This window comes from Otolemur garnettii, unplaced genomic scaffold (genome assembly GCF_000181295.1).
Source record: "Otolemur garnettii isolate 467f Iridium unplaced genomic scaffold, OtoGar3 scaffold00041, whole genome shotgun sequence".
Lineage (NCBI taxonomy): Eukaryota > Metazoa > Chordata > Mammalia > Primates > Galagidae > Otolemur > Otolemur garnettii.
Genome location: NW_003852436.1, coordinates 13351702 through 13371008, shown reverse-complemented (window position 1 = coordinate 13371008; position 19307 = coordinate 13351702). Strand labels below are relative to the sequence as shown.

The 19307-nt window shown below is 41.5% G+C and overlaps 1 protein-coding gene across 7 annotated transcripts in view; it reads right to left on the bottom strand.

Moving 5' to 3' along the window:
• The window catches only part of TMEM131L (transmembrane 131 like), a 185707-nt gene that overhangs the window by 91188 nt on the left and 75212 nt on the right, over positions 1–19307 (bottom strand). For all 7 annotated transcript variants that reach the window (XM_023513471.1, XM_023513472.1, XM_023513473.1 and 4 more), the window contains 2 exons: positions 5896–5964; positions 185–308 (listed from right to left, as the gene is read on the bottom strand). In XM_023513471.1, the coding sequence (XP_023369239.1) occupies positions 185–308; positions 5896–5964 (193 nt within the window). The remainder of the gene's footprint in view (positions 1–184; positions 309–5895; positions 5965–19307) is intronic.

Below are 19307 nucleotides of genomic sequence, written 5' to 3'. Positions count from 1 at the left end.
AAAAAAAAAAAAAAAAAATTGAACAACTGAACAAGCAAATGCTAAAGCAAACATACAGAAGGAAAAGGTTTGGTAGCAGAGAAAGAGGAGACAGGGAGCAGAAAGTTAAAGCTCCAGGCCAAAGAAAGCAAGAAAACCTGGCTGCCTGCCATCACATAGTTTCCAGGAGGACATCAACACTCACCCTGCAAGGAACAGGAGGTACGTGGAAGTGTCCAGCAGCTGTAAACACTGAATTCACCACCACCTCGCTATCCCTGCTAGGGTTATAAGCATAGAGAACCTTTGCTGCAGGATGTCCCAAGAACCTAAGAGGGGAGACAGAAAAAAACCAATGTGCTGTGAGGTTGTAAACAGTACTGACACATATACATATTTATATAGTACGTATACAATATACACACGCATTTTCATATCCAGAAGGCTGTTGATGTGTATCACAAAGTTAAAAACAATTACTAAATCCTGTTGGTAATAAAACATTTCATCCACGACAGTCAAAAATCATAAAACAAAAACCAACTTTCTTTTATAAAACTTATGCCAACACACAGTAGCATAAAGTTCCTCATGGTTCCTGTGATAAGAATTCAACACTTCTAGGCCATTAAATGCTTGCAAAAAAGCACAGATTGGCACTTAACTGACACTTCTCCCACATGGGGGTCTAATTCAAACAAAAATATATTTAGATAAGAAATTGTTCTCATAGAAAACTCCAGTTTTCTTAAGGTTTGCTTTCTGAGTAAATTTAAAGAGGCTTTTTGGAGGAATGTATTTTCAACTCATAACCAGACTTTATTTTATTAGGTCTTATAGAAGGAAAACTTAACTGTAGCTAAAGGTTGTTCTGAGAAAAATGAAAACCTGGCAGCACTGGTGGCATTGGTTCATATCTATTTAAATTATAAACCTTAACTCTGATGGAAGCTCTGGCTCCTCCCTCTACAAACATACACTTACAAAAAGTTTTAAATACTCTATAATTTCAAACCTTCCACAAACTGGCTTGGCGCCTATAGTTCAGTGGCTAGGGCACCAGCCACATACACCAGAGCTGGCAGGTTCGAATCTAGCCTGGGCCCGCCTCCCAAACAACAATGACGACTACAACCAAAAAAAAAAACAAAAAAAAAGCCAGGCCTTGTGGTGGGCGCCTGTAGTCCCAGCTACATGGGAGGCTGAGGCAAGAGAATTGCTTAAGCCCAAGAGTTTGAAGGTTGCTGTGAGCTGTGATGCCACAACACTCTACCAAGGGCGACATAGTGAGACTCTGTCTCAAAACAAAACGAAATAAAAAACCTTCCACAAGCCTCAAAATAAAAACATACACTAATTCATGAAGGCCTAAATGCTAATTCTTTTTAGCAGCACTCTTCACCTTCTGTGCCAGCCCTGACAAAGGAACCACCAGAGGAAAGGAGCCACGTAGAGCGTTCCCTCTCTAGCCAGGTGTCACATCAGGTGCCTGTATTCCCAGCTACTCAGGAGGCTGAGGCAAGAGGATCGCTCAAGACGACCGAGAGTTTGAGGTTGCTGTGAGCTATGACACTACAGCACTCTACCCAGGGTGACAAAGTGAAACTCTGTCTCGAAAAATAAAATCACAGAGTTTCCTCTACTCACTTAACCCTCACTCCTACTACCCAGTACCAAAGTCTGTCTAGTTCAGTTATGTCATGATGAATAGGGCAGCAGCAAAAATTTCACTGAAATCATGATTTCAGTGAAATTTTAAAAAAAAATTTTTTTTTTTTTTTTTGAGACAGAGTCTCACTTTTTTACCCTCAGTAGAGTGCTGCGGCCTCCATAGCTCACAGAAATCTCAAACTCTTGGACTCAGGCAATCCTCTTGCCTCAGCCTCCTCAGTAGCTAGGACTATAGGTGCCCAGCACAAGGCCCAGCCATTTTTAGTGACAGGGTCTCAATCTTGCTCAGGCTAGTCTCAAACTCTTATATAAGCTCAGGCAATATACCTGCCTCAGCCTCCCAGAGTGCTAGTTAGTAAAATATTTTACAGGAAAAATTTTAATACCCTCAGTGGCAAAGACCCAAATACACAGTTGTCATCAGTATGCCCCAGAAATAAAGCTGTATTCTAATTCAAACCAACAAACAAAAAACCTCATTATGTTTTTGATTTTATTCCCATTTTTCTGCTATTAAAAATGTGTGCTTGAGGAAAAACTAACATGCATGTTGCTTCTCTTATACACAATGGGATTTCAAAAATGCTTATTATCAAATCCTTGGAATTGTCCCCTTTAGTTTTCACTCCTAATTACTAGTCTTAACAAAAAGTTTACAATATCCAATGTACATTTCAAAACATAAATTCTTTACTTCCAGGTACAAATAAAATGCACATCAATGTGATTAAACCTTTGATTTTTTTAATGCTTTTACATACAATTTTTTGAAAGGAAAATAAAAGCTGTTTACACTACCGTAGACATCGGAGTCACCTCAGTAAGTCCTACCTCAGAGTAGTGAGCTCAGATTTGCCTTTCTTCCCACTTTTAAAGTAAGCAAATAAAGACTTCTGTGGTTTTAGATTTTAAGTGAATGATATGAATCAATCATCAAAGTCATTGATACTTATTAATACTCAAGCTTTATATCTCATTGACATAACCAAAACACAAGACTTTTGGTTTCAAAGAATACAAATGTCTACCAGAGAAATACTTTAGAAAATAACACTGCAGAACTGCCAAGCGACAGAGCAACGTCCACCCGAAACCTGACCAGACCTCAGAGAGAATGCTCGCAGGAACCTAGTTACCATGTGCTATTTTTGTTCTATTTTTTTTATTCTATTTTTAAGCATGTTATGAGGATATGAATTTCTTTCACTAGTGACAACTGGAAGATACTCTATTAATTTAATACTATGAAAGAATGATTAGAATTTCTTATGAATGAGGAACACTTTTAATTTCAGGACCAGCAGACTATTAACCCTTAAAAGAAGCCCTAAGAAGCAAGCAGCAAGCAGCTGAGTAACTTGATCCTGATTTTGCATTCTAGAGGGAACCCAAAGCTATGGCAAGGGATACTCAAGGTCAACACTGAAATAAACAACAGCAAAAGGTGAACTAGGACAGCAAGGAAATCTGGAGAACTCTCTGGCTAAAAGTTTTACTCTAATGCCTATGATTTATGCCATTTGTTAGAAGTAAGATTAAACAACTAATTTTTCAGATTTTTTTTTTAACTTCAGCAAAATAACTTATTCCCATAACCATATCCTGGTTCCCACTAAGAAAAGTGAATGCTAGCTTAGGAATCAGAAGATGTATTCTACCACTCCTAGTAAAGTGACCTTGGGCAAATTGCATTACTTCTCGGAAACAAATGTATGATGAACACATTTGTATGCAGAACATGCTCCAATACAGAGATATGTGGAAATGATACACACACGCTCAGATAATGCCCGCCTTCAGAATCCTTTCAGAACTGATATAAAACTCACATGAAGTGAGAACACGACATGAGTATACTTTGAGAACTGCATACTGTAGAAGCCTAACCAAATCATCCAAAAAGTGATTCAAATCTAAAAATTAGTAATCTTTTCAAATCAAAGACTTTAAACATGACTAGCTTTCAGGACCAGAAATTACTATAAATCATTAATTAATGTATGTAGCCAGTATACAGTTGGCAGTCCACATCCATAGGTTCTGTATTAGTAGTTCAAATTATCTCAATCAAAAATATTAAGAAGACAAAAAACCAAAAATATATAATAATAAAAATATAAGCAATGCCGTGTAACAACTATATGGATTTGGCACTGCATTATGTAGTATAAACACTCTAGCCACGACCTAGAGGACAGGGGAGGATGTGTGTAGGTTATGTGTAAATACCACACCAAGAGATTTGCACATTATCTGATTTTGCTATCTGTGGGGGTCCTAAAACAAAGTCCTTATGGATATTAAGGACTGATTGTATATATACGTCCATGTGCACTGATTATAGGATTTTTTTTTTTAATGTTACTTAAGAGTAAAATACATGTAGTAGACAGCTGGGATCCTATGAACTGGAATTACTGCCCTAATCTAGCTATACTTACTCCTATCCATCTTATAATCTACCCTATCTATAAACTAGATCCTGTGTTAAAATTTCTTGGTACAATAAAGATTTTTTACAAAAGCAAAATACGGTCAGAATTTGAAATCAGAGAGATTATGATAAATTCAGCTTCTAATAGTTTCTTTATGTAAGAGTAAAAATATGAAAATTCAAAAGCAGCAGAAACCTAGGATCTTGTAAAGTCAGCAAATTGCCTTCAAAGTTTTTTCTCTTTCTTTTACAGAATCTCCTTCAAAAGGCTCAGTAAAGTACTACTGAACTCCAGGTTCATTCTCCTTCCCTGGGGCTCTAACCTTCTACTGATCAGAGGAAATACAAAGAAGATAATCCACAAAAAAAGGAGGTGTCCACCAGGAATCCACCCCACATGCCCTTTGATGACCATGGTCACTTCATTCTTAAAACATCACTTATAACTCAAAAAGCTCTTCATAAAATTGAATATTCAGGTCATTGAAACAAGCAGAGCTGTTACATACCTCACTGTTAACATTTACTCCTGACATCTTCCCAATGCTGCATTAACACTTTCAGTTTCAAACTTTATCACAGATAACATGAGTCTTTACACAGTCTCCTCGCCACAGCTTGACCCTTCTCCTTAACTTCTCCAAGTTCCCATATTAAGCCCTCGATCAACCTCAGATCACATTCCCTTCATTTCACGGTTCTTAATGTTAGGTACTGCAAGTTATTACCACTCACACGCTGTCTTCCCCACTTAACTTGAGGTTCGAAAGTCTTAATCATAATAATTGCTAAGTACCGTGCAATTTTGAATACAGAAGGCACACCAAGAACTAAAAATAAATGGGTAAATCAATTTAGCTTAAAATTCTTCAGAAGCCATCAATACTATTATTTTACTATAAAATAATCTAGTTTCAGAAAAGCAAAGACTTAACACTGACTTATTATATTCCAATTACTAAAAAATATTAAAAGGTATATTTATTAAAAACTAAAGAAAGGGCTCAGCACCTGTAGCTCAGCAGGTAGGGCACCAGCCACATACACCGGGACTGGCAGCTTCGAACCCGGCCCAGGCCTGCCAAAGAATGAGAACTACAACAAAAAAATACCCCAGCATTGTGGCGGGTGCCTGTAGTCCCAGCTACTCAGGAGGCTGAGGCAAGAAAATCTGCTAAGCCCAAGAGTTTGAGGTTGCTGTCTGCAGTGATGTTACATAGTAAGACTCTGTCTCAAAACAAACAAACAAACAAACTCTAGAAGGGTTACTTGATATCTTGTAATATTGGTGGGGGTACTAAAGAAAAGAGCTGGGCATAGTGGCTGGTGCCTGTAATCCCAGCACTTTGCAAGCAGAAAATCTTATGAGACCAGGAACTTGAGACTAGTCTCGACAACATAGTATAATCCCCATCTTTACCAAAAGTTGTTTTAAAAAAAATTAGCCAAGTGTGCTACACATGCTTTTTGTCCCAGCTACTTAGGAAGCTAAGGCGAACTCCTGCATTAGTCTAGGAGCTCGAGGTTGCAGTAAGCTGTGATCACGCCACTTGTATTTCAGCCTGGATGACAGAGAAAAATCCTATCTTTAAAAACAAAAACCAAAAAAACCTAATGAAAGGACTAAAGTAACTTTGACCCATTCTTTTTCGCAAAAACATTCCTTTTAGCAAGTACCAGGAAGCAATACTTCTTCATATTATTAATACATTTAAAATTTAACATTGTACATATATATCTACACAAAAATACCCTAAAAGTAAATTGTACAAATAAAACGTTATTTTTAATTATAAAGGAAAGATACTTACTGTATTCCAAAATCTAGGACTGACGGCTGAAAATGTAAGCCTTTTCCACTAAACAATTTGTCTGAGAAGCTAAAAAAGGAAAAGCAAAAAGATTAACTTGGGTTGTAATGTTAAAATCCGGATACTAAGTTCAAACAATATACTTAACCAATGACACTCAGAGCATGAGGCAAAACTTTACACCCTTATAGATGAATCTGGACTGGACTTTAAATGATTAAATTGAATTATTAGAAATCTAGTACTTAGAGGAGTTGTGAAATTTAAGAAACCCTTAGATTATGGTTAATATCGTGCCATAGTAAATGTACAGATCTTATAAGCGTTCAGACAAAAATGAGGATAAATTTAACAGGCTTCATTTCTGGATGAATGAAAATAACATGGCTATTTTCATAAACCCTAAATCAAGAAAAGACATCACAAGTAAAGTTAAGCAGGAAGGAAGGAGACTTTGGCCTCTACATTTGTTAGATCACTCATACCAGCAAACAGGCAGTATAGCATAGGGGCCATCAACAAGTCTGTATTTTTAAGAATAATAATCACATAATATCTCACATGGAGGGTCAAGTTACATTTTCTTCAACAGTTGTTAATCATTATTACGGATATCATTTTTCTTCAGAATCAAAAGCCACAAATCAATATAACAGGAAAATATGTTTTAAAAATACAAAGAAAACGTGGAAATAAAAACATAATAAAGATGGAAAACAATATAAATGCACTTATTGAAAATCCGTGTCAGGTAGGTCATATTTCTTATTTCAGCTTTTAAACATCAGGCCTAGTCATGCGTGCCAAGGGTATACAAAATTAGAGTGATTTGCTAAAACATAAATGCTGACATTATTATTAAGATGGCAAGAAATATAAGAAATCTAAAAATACAGAAGATACAGGACCCTACTGAGGAAAATAAGGCACTGAAATCAGGCATTGAAAAAGAGTACCTGGAGTTTATGTGACTGGGGAGATCTGGACTATTAAAGTTCAGCTTGTTAGCCCTTGATTTGGGGAAAATCTTTTTTTCTTAGTGTACTTATTTAAAAAAAAAAATACTATATATACACACATATCAAAAAACTATCAACTTCCATATGATATTTCAAAAGCCACATAATCCAAAACTGTGTAAGTAGAGAAACTCCCAACGGTAATGCACATAACTGTTTTCAAAGACTGGAACAAGCTTTCCAAAACAGAAACTTCCCATTTTCTCTTCTCAACCAATGGCCCTCAACCAACCTCCTCTCCAGCCTGGGCCAGACATGGACATTTGAGTTTTTAACCTGTTGGTCAATAAGCAGCTTTGTAATCTTCAGCAAGTTCCACTCCAAGGTCCCACTTTTCTCATCTTGTAGGTAGAGGTCTAGCTGTTATCCCACCTTCTTCCCTCCCTCCACTTTCTGCCTTTATCTAAGCTCCCCTTTGTCTAGCCTCTTACCTGAAAGTCCTTTCTCCATTATTGTCTATCTGTGACTCTTTTATTCTGTCTCCAACATCAGCTGCCTAATCCATGTCAATTTCTCCACTTGTTTTGAGCATGGGGAGAGAAGAGGTCCGCTATTGACTGGGCTCCCAGAAACCTCAAAAGGCCAACAGTAATCTACAACTTGCTTGCAAAGGCGGCCACTAATAAACGCAGCTGCCTCCAGAGAGGATCTGAAGAAACACAGGAGGCTACGGAGGTGAAGAGGCACAACAGCAGGTTCAGCAGGGTTGTCCCACTCTAGACCCACTGGCCAGGGCTCAGCACTCAAGAAAAAGGAAATAGGGAAATTCACAAACCAAAAATTCTCTTTAGAAAAGCCAGACTGCTGTTCAAGTAATGAGTAAAATAATTAATGACTGTCTTCCCCCTTGTCTTGTGCACTGAAAAGTAAATTTCCGTCAGATTTTAGGAGGCCAGTGCCTTATCCATGAAGCCACTGGGGCCTGCACTGCCATCAGATTTTTACAAACAACTTCCAGATGAATAGACAAGGGATGGGGAATTTAAGAAATTCACCCAAGGTCACACAGCTACTAAGAGGCCCAAATTCCAATATCTATCTGTCAACTTTAAGCATCACGCAACCTACCCAAGGAACCAGTGCAGTCTGCTGGTGAGGTCACAGACTGCAGAGAGGCCAGACCAACTTAGACTCTAGACCCAAGGCCATCACTTTCTAGTCCTGAATGGGTGAGCTGCTTTGTTATTCGTAAAATGGAGATGACATCGGTATCTACCTTGTACTTATTAGGATAAAAGAAAATGATGATGGTTTTGCTTCGTGTCTGGCACAAGGTTAAGTACAATAAAAAGTAGATCATATTACTAAGAGGATGCCACTCATCTAACAAGAAGAGCAGAGAGAACAGATGGAGAAGCCAAATGAGCTTAAAGTCAAAGTTGACCTCTGGAATGAAAAGTCCCAAATGAAATAGGAGTAATTAGCTCTGAATAGAATAAATGAAATATAAACCCAGGCGGTCTCATATCCTCCTAAGAGATTTTTAAATCCCACAATCAGAAAGTTTTACACACCCAATAAAAATCAGACATTTAGGGCTCAACCTAAAGTAATATGGTACAAATAGCCAAAATTTAACTTCAAAGAAAACTCTATTTTTGATCCCAAATGAAGAAATAAAACCGTGCCAATGTTTTTCCCTAAAAGTCATAAAACAAAGTCTTTTTCGTTAGTTGATTTCACCTAACTTGACTTTACAATTTAGAAAAGATTGTGTCAAGTTACAAGGAGATTTAACATCACTATATAAATTTAAAAGTTAGTTCTTATAGGGAAAACTATTTTACACACAGGCATTAATCTGAAGAATATTCACATACATATGTGCCCTTAAATATCTGTTTAAAAGTCCAGGCATGGTGGATCATGCTTATGATTCTGAGGCAGGTGGATTGATAGAGCTCAGGAGTTTAAAGCCAGCCTGAGCAAGAGCAAGACCCGGTCTCTACCCAAAATAGAAAAACTAGCTGGGTATACTGGCTCATGCCTGTAGTCCCAGCTACTTGGGAGACTGAGGCAAGAGGATCACTTGAGGCTCAGTGCCTGTAGCTCAAGTGGTTGGGGTGCCAGCCACATATAGAGGGAGAGGTGTTCAAACCCAGTCCTCGCCTGCTAAACAACACTGCAAAAAATATATAGCCAGGCATTGTTGTGGGCACCTGTAGTCCCAGCTACTTGGGAGGCTGAGGCAAGAGAATCTCTCAAGCCCAAGAGTTTGAGGTTGCTGTGAGCTATGATGCCATAGCACTTTACTGAGAGAACATAGTGAGACTCTGTCTCAAAAAAAAAAAAAAAGAGGATAGCTTGAGCCCAAGACTTTGAGGTTGCTATGAGCTATGATGACACCACAGCACTCCACCCTGGGTGACTGAGTGAGACTGTCTCAAAAAAATCTATTTGTTAAAAAGACGGGTTTGGAAGTGACAACAAACCACCAAAGTTTAGTCCACTATGACCTCAAAAATTTCCCAAATATCAGGGCTAGATAAGAAATAATATTTCGTTTAAAATGCAAAGTTTTCAAAACAACAATGTCAGAGGAATAACTTAGTCTTAAGAACCACAGGGATAGAAGACAAAACTTCTTCCCTTTTCCCTTTTCTTTCAAGACCCAGCATTTCACATTTTACCTTTTCACATTCACTCTTAATAACACAAATGATTTATTTATGTCAAAGTCCACCCGGCCTCATTTCCTCTTAGAACTCCCCACATCTGGCATCAAATAGACACACATTTCTTTTAAACATCAATTATAAATGTATGCCACATATTTTTAAATGTTACTATTTCTCTTTCTGTAAGGTAATTTTTTTCTCAGGGTAACAAAGACAAATTTTATTTAAGAAGAACAAAGAGAACAGCCCCTCTCACAGAGGAGAAAAGGTGAAAGAGACTTTCTGTAAGATAATTAAAAGTTCTTAATTAAGAAAGAAAAATAGGAGCCTGTAGCTCAAGCAGCTAAGGCACCAATCATATACATCAGAGCTGGCAGGTTCGAATCCAGCCCGGGCCTACCAAACAATGACAACAACTACAACCAAAAAATAGCTGGGCATTGTGGCAGGCACCCATAGTCCCAGCTACGTGGAAGGCTGAGGCAAGTAAGCCCAGGAGTTGGAGGTTGCTGTGAGGTACAATGCCACAGCACTCTACCCAGGGTGACAGCTTGAGGCTATCAAAAAAAAAAAAAAAGAAAGAAAAAAAGAAAAATAAAAAGGGGGCCATCTGCTTTTATAACAGGAGATAGGACTAGAATAAAAATAAATCTGAGAGTAATCTGTGTTAAGGGAGCTCTCATTTACAAGGACCTGCTCTACCCACTCTCAGTCTACCTGCAAAAAGCTGAGCTTTCTCAGCAGCAGGACATGTGGACAAAGATATTCACACACATTATTTTGCAAAAACATTTATCTTTGCCTAAGATTACCTGGCTTTTTTATCTCTTTTCTTTTAAAACTTTGGCCACATTTTTCTATTAAACATACATAAAACAAAGAAACAGCTGGAAACGGTGGTTAGTACTTTTCAAAAGAAATTTCACTGGAAATGAGAAGACCCTGGGTCGGGTCCCAGCTGTGAGTGTGAGCTCCCATGTGACACAGGGCTTTAGTTTCTTCTCTGGCAAAATGAGTGAGTCATACTGCATGCCTCCAAGATTCTTAGAAAAGCAAGTGGATGCCCAGATTCCTTATTCCTAGGAAAATTAAATCTATCTGCTGATATCAGACACACCCTTTGGAACTATGGGTCCAGTAACTTAGATTGTAGAAATGAATTAACTGTGATCAACTGTTCCGGCTGTTCACATGTGCTATCTGATCATTTCAAAGAGGATGTTCCATCTCTCCAGAGTGAGCAGCAGGGCCCAGGGATTCCAGACCCAGCCTCATAGCTTTTGGCGGCTTAGCAAGGCTTGGCTGCCCTGGGTTAGGTGGCCAGTTCAGGGAAGACTCTCCCCCTCAGGTCTAAGATCCAACAAGCAAAACTCAAAGATCAAGAGAGTTCAGCGCAAGAAGAGGGAGGACAAGCAAAGGCTTTGGAGTGCAGGACTATTTAGTGGGCCTCGACAAACGCCAACCAGGGATGGACGATGAACAGGAGCCACTTTTACCAAGGCTAAGGGCATGAACAAAAATGGAAAAGCTGAGGAAAGTAGGGGCCATGCTGGAGAGCCCCATGTGAGCAAAGTAAGTGGCTGGCCTGTGGGCTCTATGTGTGGGAGCGTAGGGGACAGGCAGGGAAGGGGGTATGAGGAGGGCGGAGGGAGGCCCATAGCAGCCACAGGGACGGCTCTGCTGCTTAGGGTGGGGCAGGGAGGGGAAACCAGTAGGTGTGATGACCCTACTCTTAAGGGTTTAACCAATTCCTGGAGGGCACTGTGATGCTTCAGAAGAAGGCCTGCCCTTTTCAGATAGGAGGTTATAAATACTTTCACCTCCTAACAGGAATCTCAGGCACAGCAGTGACTGCCTGGCAGAGGCAGCACTGTCTGGTTGCCCATATTCCTCAATTAACTAGTTTTCATCCATCTCCAGACACCTCAACATCTACAGTTAGCTGCCTTTCAGATGCAAACTCTTCCAACACCTGGAGAAAACAGTATGTTACAAAGGGAAAAAAAATGTTTACGGCATAAACACCACAGCTTTGGCCACCAGGTACAGGCCAAAAAAGTTGCATGGACTATAGGAAAAGCTTCCTACCCATTTCATAAACCCCCTCCACCTCAAAACAGGCAGAAGCATATCACACCAAAATAATGCTATTGTGTCCAGACTCTGAAGCGTTCCAGGAGTATGGTGTGCTAATGAGATACAGAACTGTTCTCATTAGTCACAGCAATGTGAGACCCCAGAGCTGGAAGTGCTAAGAGACCTGTGGACTCCATGACAGTAGGGGTTCAAGTGTTAACCTCCTGGTCCCACTCTTCCATAAAGTATGTCCAGTGGGATACTTAGCCATTGCTTATCTTCCCCAGAGCAAGAAACAGGTTATTTCTAGGACTCAGCTACTAACCACAGGGCGCTTAGCGAAAATTAGTACTTTTTGTCATGCAACTGGACCTCAACTCGATCTTTGCACAAATATAAAAAGCTCCTGCTTAGGGGGAGTCTAAACCAATGCATGCTGATAATTACCCTAGCCACTCCAGGGCAGAGCCTCCCTGCCAGTTCTCAGCACCAGTGCTGCCTGGAGACTCCTGTGATCTAAGGGCAAGGCACTGGGCTTCTGGGCCTTCACTGAAAAACAAACAGCCTCAGTTACATGATTTATTAAATAAGTTATATAACTACACAAGTTATAAAAGTCTACATCTTTTTTTTTTTTTTGAGACAAGAGTCTCAATTTGTCGCCCTCAGCAGAGTGTCGTGGCATCACAGCTTACAGCAACCTCAAACTCTTGGGCTCAAAAGATTCTCTTGCCTCAGCCTCCCAAGTAGCTGGGACTACAGGCGCCCGCCACAGATGAGGGTTTGCTTTGACTCAGGCTGGTCTCAAACCTGTGAGCTCAGGCAATCCACCTCCCTCGGCCCCCAGAGTGCTAGGATTACAGGTGTAAGCCTCTGGGCCCCACCTACTACACCATAATCTTAGTACAAATTGGTTTTTTTTCTTCTGTTTTTCTGTTTAATTCAAAAATACTTCTCCCCAGATGTTTACTGATAGGAAAAAATACAAAAGACACGGGTATTGCTACTTAAGTTAGAACTGCCATTCTTCCTGGCCACTTAACTACCTGCAAAGAACCATTTGTACAAATGGCAGAAACTAGTATTTTTCCCCATTAAAATCCCACAGAGAGAAAAAAATCATTTGGAAGGATGTGATTTTCCTATAGTTTCTTACACTGTAGAAAGCTTTTGGCTTCAAGGTCAAAGAATTAACAACTAAACACTGGAAGACCTCTGAGCAATACCCACATCGATCTGCCAGAGGCACTCTCACCCACCGGGAAGGTGGTATGTGTGCCTGGGGTTCCCAGCAGCACGCCTTTAGATGGCCAGGCCTACCCAAGGCAACAACAAAAGTCCTCCATGTGCTCTCTCTTCCACTTATACTTTAAGAGACTCACGTCCTGCTAAAGTAAGAAAAGATCCTCTTTCCAAGCTGCGTCAAGCCCTCTCCTTCCCTCTATAGCCAACTGCTGGTGACAGCAAGCACAGGGTGAGAACCCAAGTTTGGATTTTATACTAATTGTATAGGAAATCACTGGAGGGTTTTATATATAACCTGAATTAAATATGTATATATATATATATTTTTTTTTGGGGGGGGGAAGACAGAGTCTGTCACCCTTGCCCTGGGTTAGACTCACAGCAACACTGAACTTCTGGGCTTGAGCAATCCTCTTGCCTCAGCCTCCCGAGCAGCTGGGACTACAGATGCCCTCCACAAAGCCCTGCTAGCTTTTCTGTCTTTAGTAAAAATGGGGTCTCTCTCTCTTGCTCAGGCTGGTCTCCAACTCCTCAGCTCAAGCAATCTGCCCGCCTGGCATCCCAGAGTGCTGGGATTACTGTGAGCCACTGTGCCTGGCCTCGCAAATGCACTAACTTGAGCACTTAGGGTGTACCAGATGCTGTGCCAAGCACTTTATTATCACATGTAATCAATCCTAAGAACCTGGCATGGATTCTATTATCACCATATTTTCACATATAAACAGAGATGCTCTGGGGGTTTGAATAGCTGCTGGAAGCCCATGCAGCTCTGGGTGGCTGAATGGGAAAGAAACTCACATTCACAGCCCCTCTGTGCCCTTCCCATACCCTGCCCCACCCAGATGCTCTCTGGCACCAGCCCTCTCACTCCCCCAGCATGGCCCATCCAATGGTCACCAATCACCACAAGCTGTGAAGCCAGGTACTGAGCTCACTTGACCTCTCCACTGGCTACTGTCCCTTGAACCATCGTCCCTCAGTCTCCAGAAAATCTCCCCACTTTTCCTTCCCCCTCTCCCTCTGTCCTCTCCCATGCTGCCATTGCTTCGAATATTTCTCCGTTCTCTTCTCACTCTGGCCGATCACACACATCAACTAGGCTCCCCCATCATGGACTGGCAAGCCCCCACAGACATTTGTCGTTTCTGTGGCTGTTCAGCATCTTCCTTACTCCATGTGTAGATTTCCCACTATCACCCCTTCTGGATTGGGAAAGGGCCCGGTACTCGTTTCACTAGCCCTGCTTGCGGCTAGGATGCTGGCAGGTGACCTAGACTTCTCCAGTTTCACCCGCCTGAGGCCCCAGGCGCCAAGGCCCCGGAAGGAGGGAAAGTAGAGAATTCATCCTGGGGGCTACCCCACCAGCACTACAGGGGGAGTGGTTGGGTAGGGGTCCTCTGAAGTCTATTTCCATGGCATAAGTTTGGCTGTGGTTCTAGCTAAGTCCCCTCTTTACCAGTCCCCTGGTGCGTTTTCTCAGCCTGGTTCTTGAGTCTTCCTAGAGATTTTGTCAGCTACCCAACTTCTTTTCAATAAATTCTTTTTCTGCTTAAATCAGCCAGAGTTGGTTTCTGTGGTTTGACTGATTCATTTCCCAAGCCTGTGTATCTGTGGCCTCAACTCCTCCACTGAGCTCCTGACTGGTGTTTCCATCCTCACCAGAAGCCATCAGTGGATGGCCCAGAGGCACCTCCAAAAGGAATCCAAAGTGAAGTTCAACATCGTGCTTCAAACTCCCCACCAGTTTGCTGTACTGTGTTCCCATATTGGGGAGGGCCTCAACCCCCTTGTCCAGCTGAATTACACTGATTCCTGTGTCTTCCTTAACTCCTGTGCAACCAATGCTGAGAGCCTCCAGGGATTTCACACCACTCAAATCTATCCCTTGCTTACTAGTTTCACTGTCAGGAGAAAGTCGTTACATTTGCAATTCAAAGAATTTTAAAATATGGTATTATGTGTATATATTTAGTCATACCACATTCCACATTATAAAGACCTCCTTTAACCAAGTGGTTTAATGACTTTATAAAAACCTATAGAAGTCAATGAATCCCCAGCAATTAAAAAAAAAAAAAACCTACAGAAGAATAGGCTAGCTCATGCTCCCCTAACCCCTGTTCCAACTTTCTCCCTACTGCAACTCATGGCTTGTCCTCCATGGTTTAAACTTTTGACATCTTTCCTAGACTCTCGGGTAAGTCAGTCCACTATGTGTTTAAATAATTAAATATGATTTTTAAAATCTGCAAAATACAAAGTCCACTTGACATTACCTTTCAGCTCTAGAAGTCAGTATGAAAGTGATTCAGTATCAGATGTCTCCAGCATTAACAGAATTTGCCAGATGCTATACATAAAAAGGAGGCCAAAGCAGAAATTCACCCAGATGAAGGATGATTTCCTCTTTGATCACAGTGGACAAAGCACATTTGTGCAAGACTGTAGTTTATTTTTAGAAAACCAACTCACCAACTCTTAGATCTCAAAGCGTTCATTAACTGTCCATTAAAATTTTGATACTTGTTTCCTGAAAGTAAGCTAGCCGTTTTTCAAAGTTCATATATGATATTTTAAGCTATTTAGTAGCTAAACGTACACTGTAAAAGTAGAAATGCCAAATCCCACCAAAATTCATTTCTTCTAACACCTGTAATCCTAACACATTGTGAGGCCAAGGCTTGAGGACCAAGACCCAGTCCACAAAAAATAGAAAAATCAGCTATATGTGGTGGCACGTGCCTGTGGGTCCCAGATAACCCAAAGGCTGAGGCAAGGGGACCTCTTGAGCCCAGGAGTTCCAGGTTGTTGTGAGCTATGACGACACCACTGTATTTCAGCCTGGGCAACAGAGAGAGACCCTGTCTCTAAAATAAAAAAATAAAGGAAAGAAAGAAGGGAGGGGGGGAGGGAAAGAAAGAACGAACTAGCTAAATTCTTTTTTTTTCTTTATTTTTGTAGAGACAGAGTCTTACTATATCACCCTTGGTAGCATGACGTGGCGTCACACAGCTCACAGCAACCTCCAACTCCTGGGCTTAAGCAATTCTCTTGCCTCAGCCTTCAGAGTAGCTGGGACTACAGGTGCCCACCACAACGCCTGGCTATTTTTTGGTTGCAGTTCAGCTGGGGCCAGGTTTGAACCCACCCTTGGTAGAGTGTCATGGGTCACAGCTCACAGCAACCTCCAACTCTTGGGCTTAAGAGATTCTCGTGCTTCAGCCTTCCAAGTACCTGGGACTACAGGGGCCCGCCACAACACCTAGCTATTTTTCATTGCAGTTGCCATGGTTGTTTAGCTGGCCTGGGCCATGTTAGAATTTGCCAGCCTCGGTGTATGTGGCTGGCACTGAGCCAGATTGGCTAAATTCTTATAGGCTAACTGGATCCTGGTCAGAGGTTGACCCACCAAGGTGGAGGTAACTAGAAAGATGAACAGGCTCGACGCCTATAGCTCAACCGGCTAAGGCGCCAGCCACGTACACCTAAGGTGGCGGGTTCGAATCCCCAGCCCGGACCCGCCAAACAACAATGACGGCTGCAACCAAAAAATAGCCGGGCGTTGTGGCGGGCGCCTGTGGTCCCAGCTACTTGGGAGGCGGAGGCAGGAGACTCGCTTGAGCCCAGGAGCTGGAGGTTGCTGTGAGCTGTAATGCCACGGCACTCTGCCCAGGGGGACAGCTTGAGGCTCTGTCTCAAAAAAAAAAAAAAAAAAAAAAAAAAGAAAGATGAACACAGGGTATCACTAATGTTCTGTGATCGGAATTTCAGTTTCCACTATTATAAAACTGAGGTAAGACCCCCTTAAATCCACTGGGGGCATTAAATGAATTGTGTCTGTAAAAGGCTTTGCAAAGCATCCAGCACAGTGTTTGCCCTTGGTGAGGACAGTCCACACTGAAGTCAGCAGAAAAGCAAAAGAGCAGGTTTCATGTTCTGATTTCCTTGGATTCTACAGAAGCAAACCAAAGGAAGGCTAGAAAGTATCTGTTTCACAATTTAACTTGCAGGTTGTGGGAGGTGGGCGGGATGTCTCCAACTCAATCCCAGGGAGCTGACAGCTCCAGGCCTGTACTCCCTGGCAACAGCAGCAAAAGTTGCAGGAGCCTCCCTTTCAATTCAGCCCCGGGAATTTAATTGTTCTTAATTATATAGAAGCCACTCATATGCAAATCATGCACCAAGGGTTTTCCTTTTAAATTGTAATTTTTCTTTCAAATCCCTGAGGCACTGGAGTGTTATCACCACTGAAGATGTCACAAAAGAAAGAACAGCCCTCTGCGGTCCTTCAATCCCAGGAGCAATGGCCCCCCTTACACGGGCCTTCAACCCCTCGGTCCTCCCATCTAGCTCCTGAGTTTGGTGTCCAGCCCACCTCTGTCTAACCACTTACTTCCCTTCTCCTTCCAGCACTTTGCATCCCTAGACAGAGCACAGCATGAAACCTTGCAGTGTGCAGGGAGCCAGGAGAAAGCAAAGATCAGCTGGTAGCAAGGTGGCTTCATCTACTCCAGTAAACACCCATTCCAAAGAAGCAGAGCTCACCAACAAAAATTGTGGTTTGAAGATTGTAATAGCAACATGAAAAAAAAATGTTGCCATGACAAAAGGAGACAAAACTGTTGGGATTACAACTATATATACACAGAGAGAGAGAGAGAGAAGAAAATGAGAAGGAAATTACCAAAACACCAACAGCAGTGCTAGGATGAGTAAAGTATCAGTCCCATTTCCCTTTCCCCGATTTTCCAAAATTGTTACATGGTTCGGAACTTCTGAGGATATTAAAAATGTTCACGGGGTGAGCTTTTTAGAAAGCTCAAGGGCCATAGGAAGGTCTATTCTCTGGATGTCTAAAAGCAAGCTCAAACTCAACAGCTGTCTGACCATAGCCACCTCCACTGGGTTGTTCAAGCCAGTAACCTTGGAGCCCTCCTGGACAGTTCATCTCACAGCCCACATCCTATAGGTCAGATCCCACAAGCTCTGCTTTCAAAGCAACCAGAACTTTACTACACCCACTGCCATAGCTGGTCCAAACGTCACCATCTCCCTCAAGCTCTTGATTAGTGGCTGCAAGGGCCCCTCTGGTCTCTCTGCAGCCCAGGCTCGGTACTACCAGCATGGCCTCTTAAACCTAGTTCCGATGGTGTCAATTCTCTGCTCAAAATCCCCACCAGGACAAAGTCTCACACAGTACCCCACCCAAGACCTCACCACCTCTACCCCCTCCCCATTTGGTACACATCTACTCTCACTTCAAGGGTCTTTCTTCTGGCTGCACTGTGAATGCTCCAGGTATATGGTTCCACTTTAAAGGCCTCTGCAGTGGCTGTTCTCTGTCCAGAACATTCTTCAGCAGAGAGCCTCACCAGCAAACTCCCTCACCTTCCTCAAATTGCTGTAAAATCTCATGCTCTTAATGAGCCTCAGCTCCTTGTTTACAACTAAGCCCTACCCCACAATCCTCATCCTCTCTTTCCTTGCCCTATTGATTCAGTATTTTCCATGCTACATGTCACCTTCCAGCATCCACAAAGCTTAGGTCTTCTGTTTGGGTTACTGTCTCTTCCCCACACCCTAGTAGACAGGAAGGCCCACTAGGACAGGGATCTTGGTCTATCTTGCTTATGTGCCCCAAACATTCTTTTTTTCCCAAATCATAGAATTTTTATTATTTTCAAATACTATACAAAAAAATAGACAGCATGTATATCTTGATTAACAGATCGAGAAACAGTCCAAATTGAACAACTATTTTCCTAGTTCAAGTTAGAGCTGCTACAATGATAATTACTGAGTTCTACTCTTTTCCATCCAATCACCTTAGCCTTTATAAGCATAAGAATTCTTGTTTTATTTCTCACAACTCCATAAATTAAAGACATTCCTTTTTGTAAGATGGAGGTGTCTTCAAGGGTACGTTCTTCTATTATACTTCTTGAGTCCTTAAATATCTGACATTTCCTAAGTCTCTGAGATTTCACTCTCTTGTTCTCATATCATGTCCAACACAAAGCACAGTAACCGGGACCTCTTTGTGGTATGTCCATTAATTACTTACTGGGTTTCACACTGCTTAAGTATCTATGAATTTGTAATATTGAATCTGCCACAAAGTCCATTTTGAATATTTCTAAATCCATGTCTATTTTTCTAAACTCAGCTTTACTCTTTGCACTTTACGGTAGATTACATTTTTTAAAGATTAAGTGTAGATGTCGAGAAAAGTGATTCTCCAATTACTTCTTTCACAACCATCCCTGATGTGTACCTATGTATATACCCACCCCATTTGAGTAATACATAACCTCCCCATCCAGACAGCAAAGAGACTTAAGACTTTTCCCTCAACTAAAGAAATTGCCACCTTACTCCATTTGCCTTGTTAAAAAGATAGTAATAGAGGGGGATACCCAAGAAACAACGTAATGATGTTGGAATTAAAAAA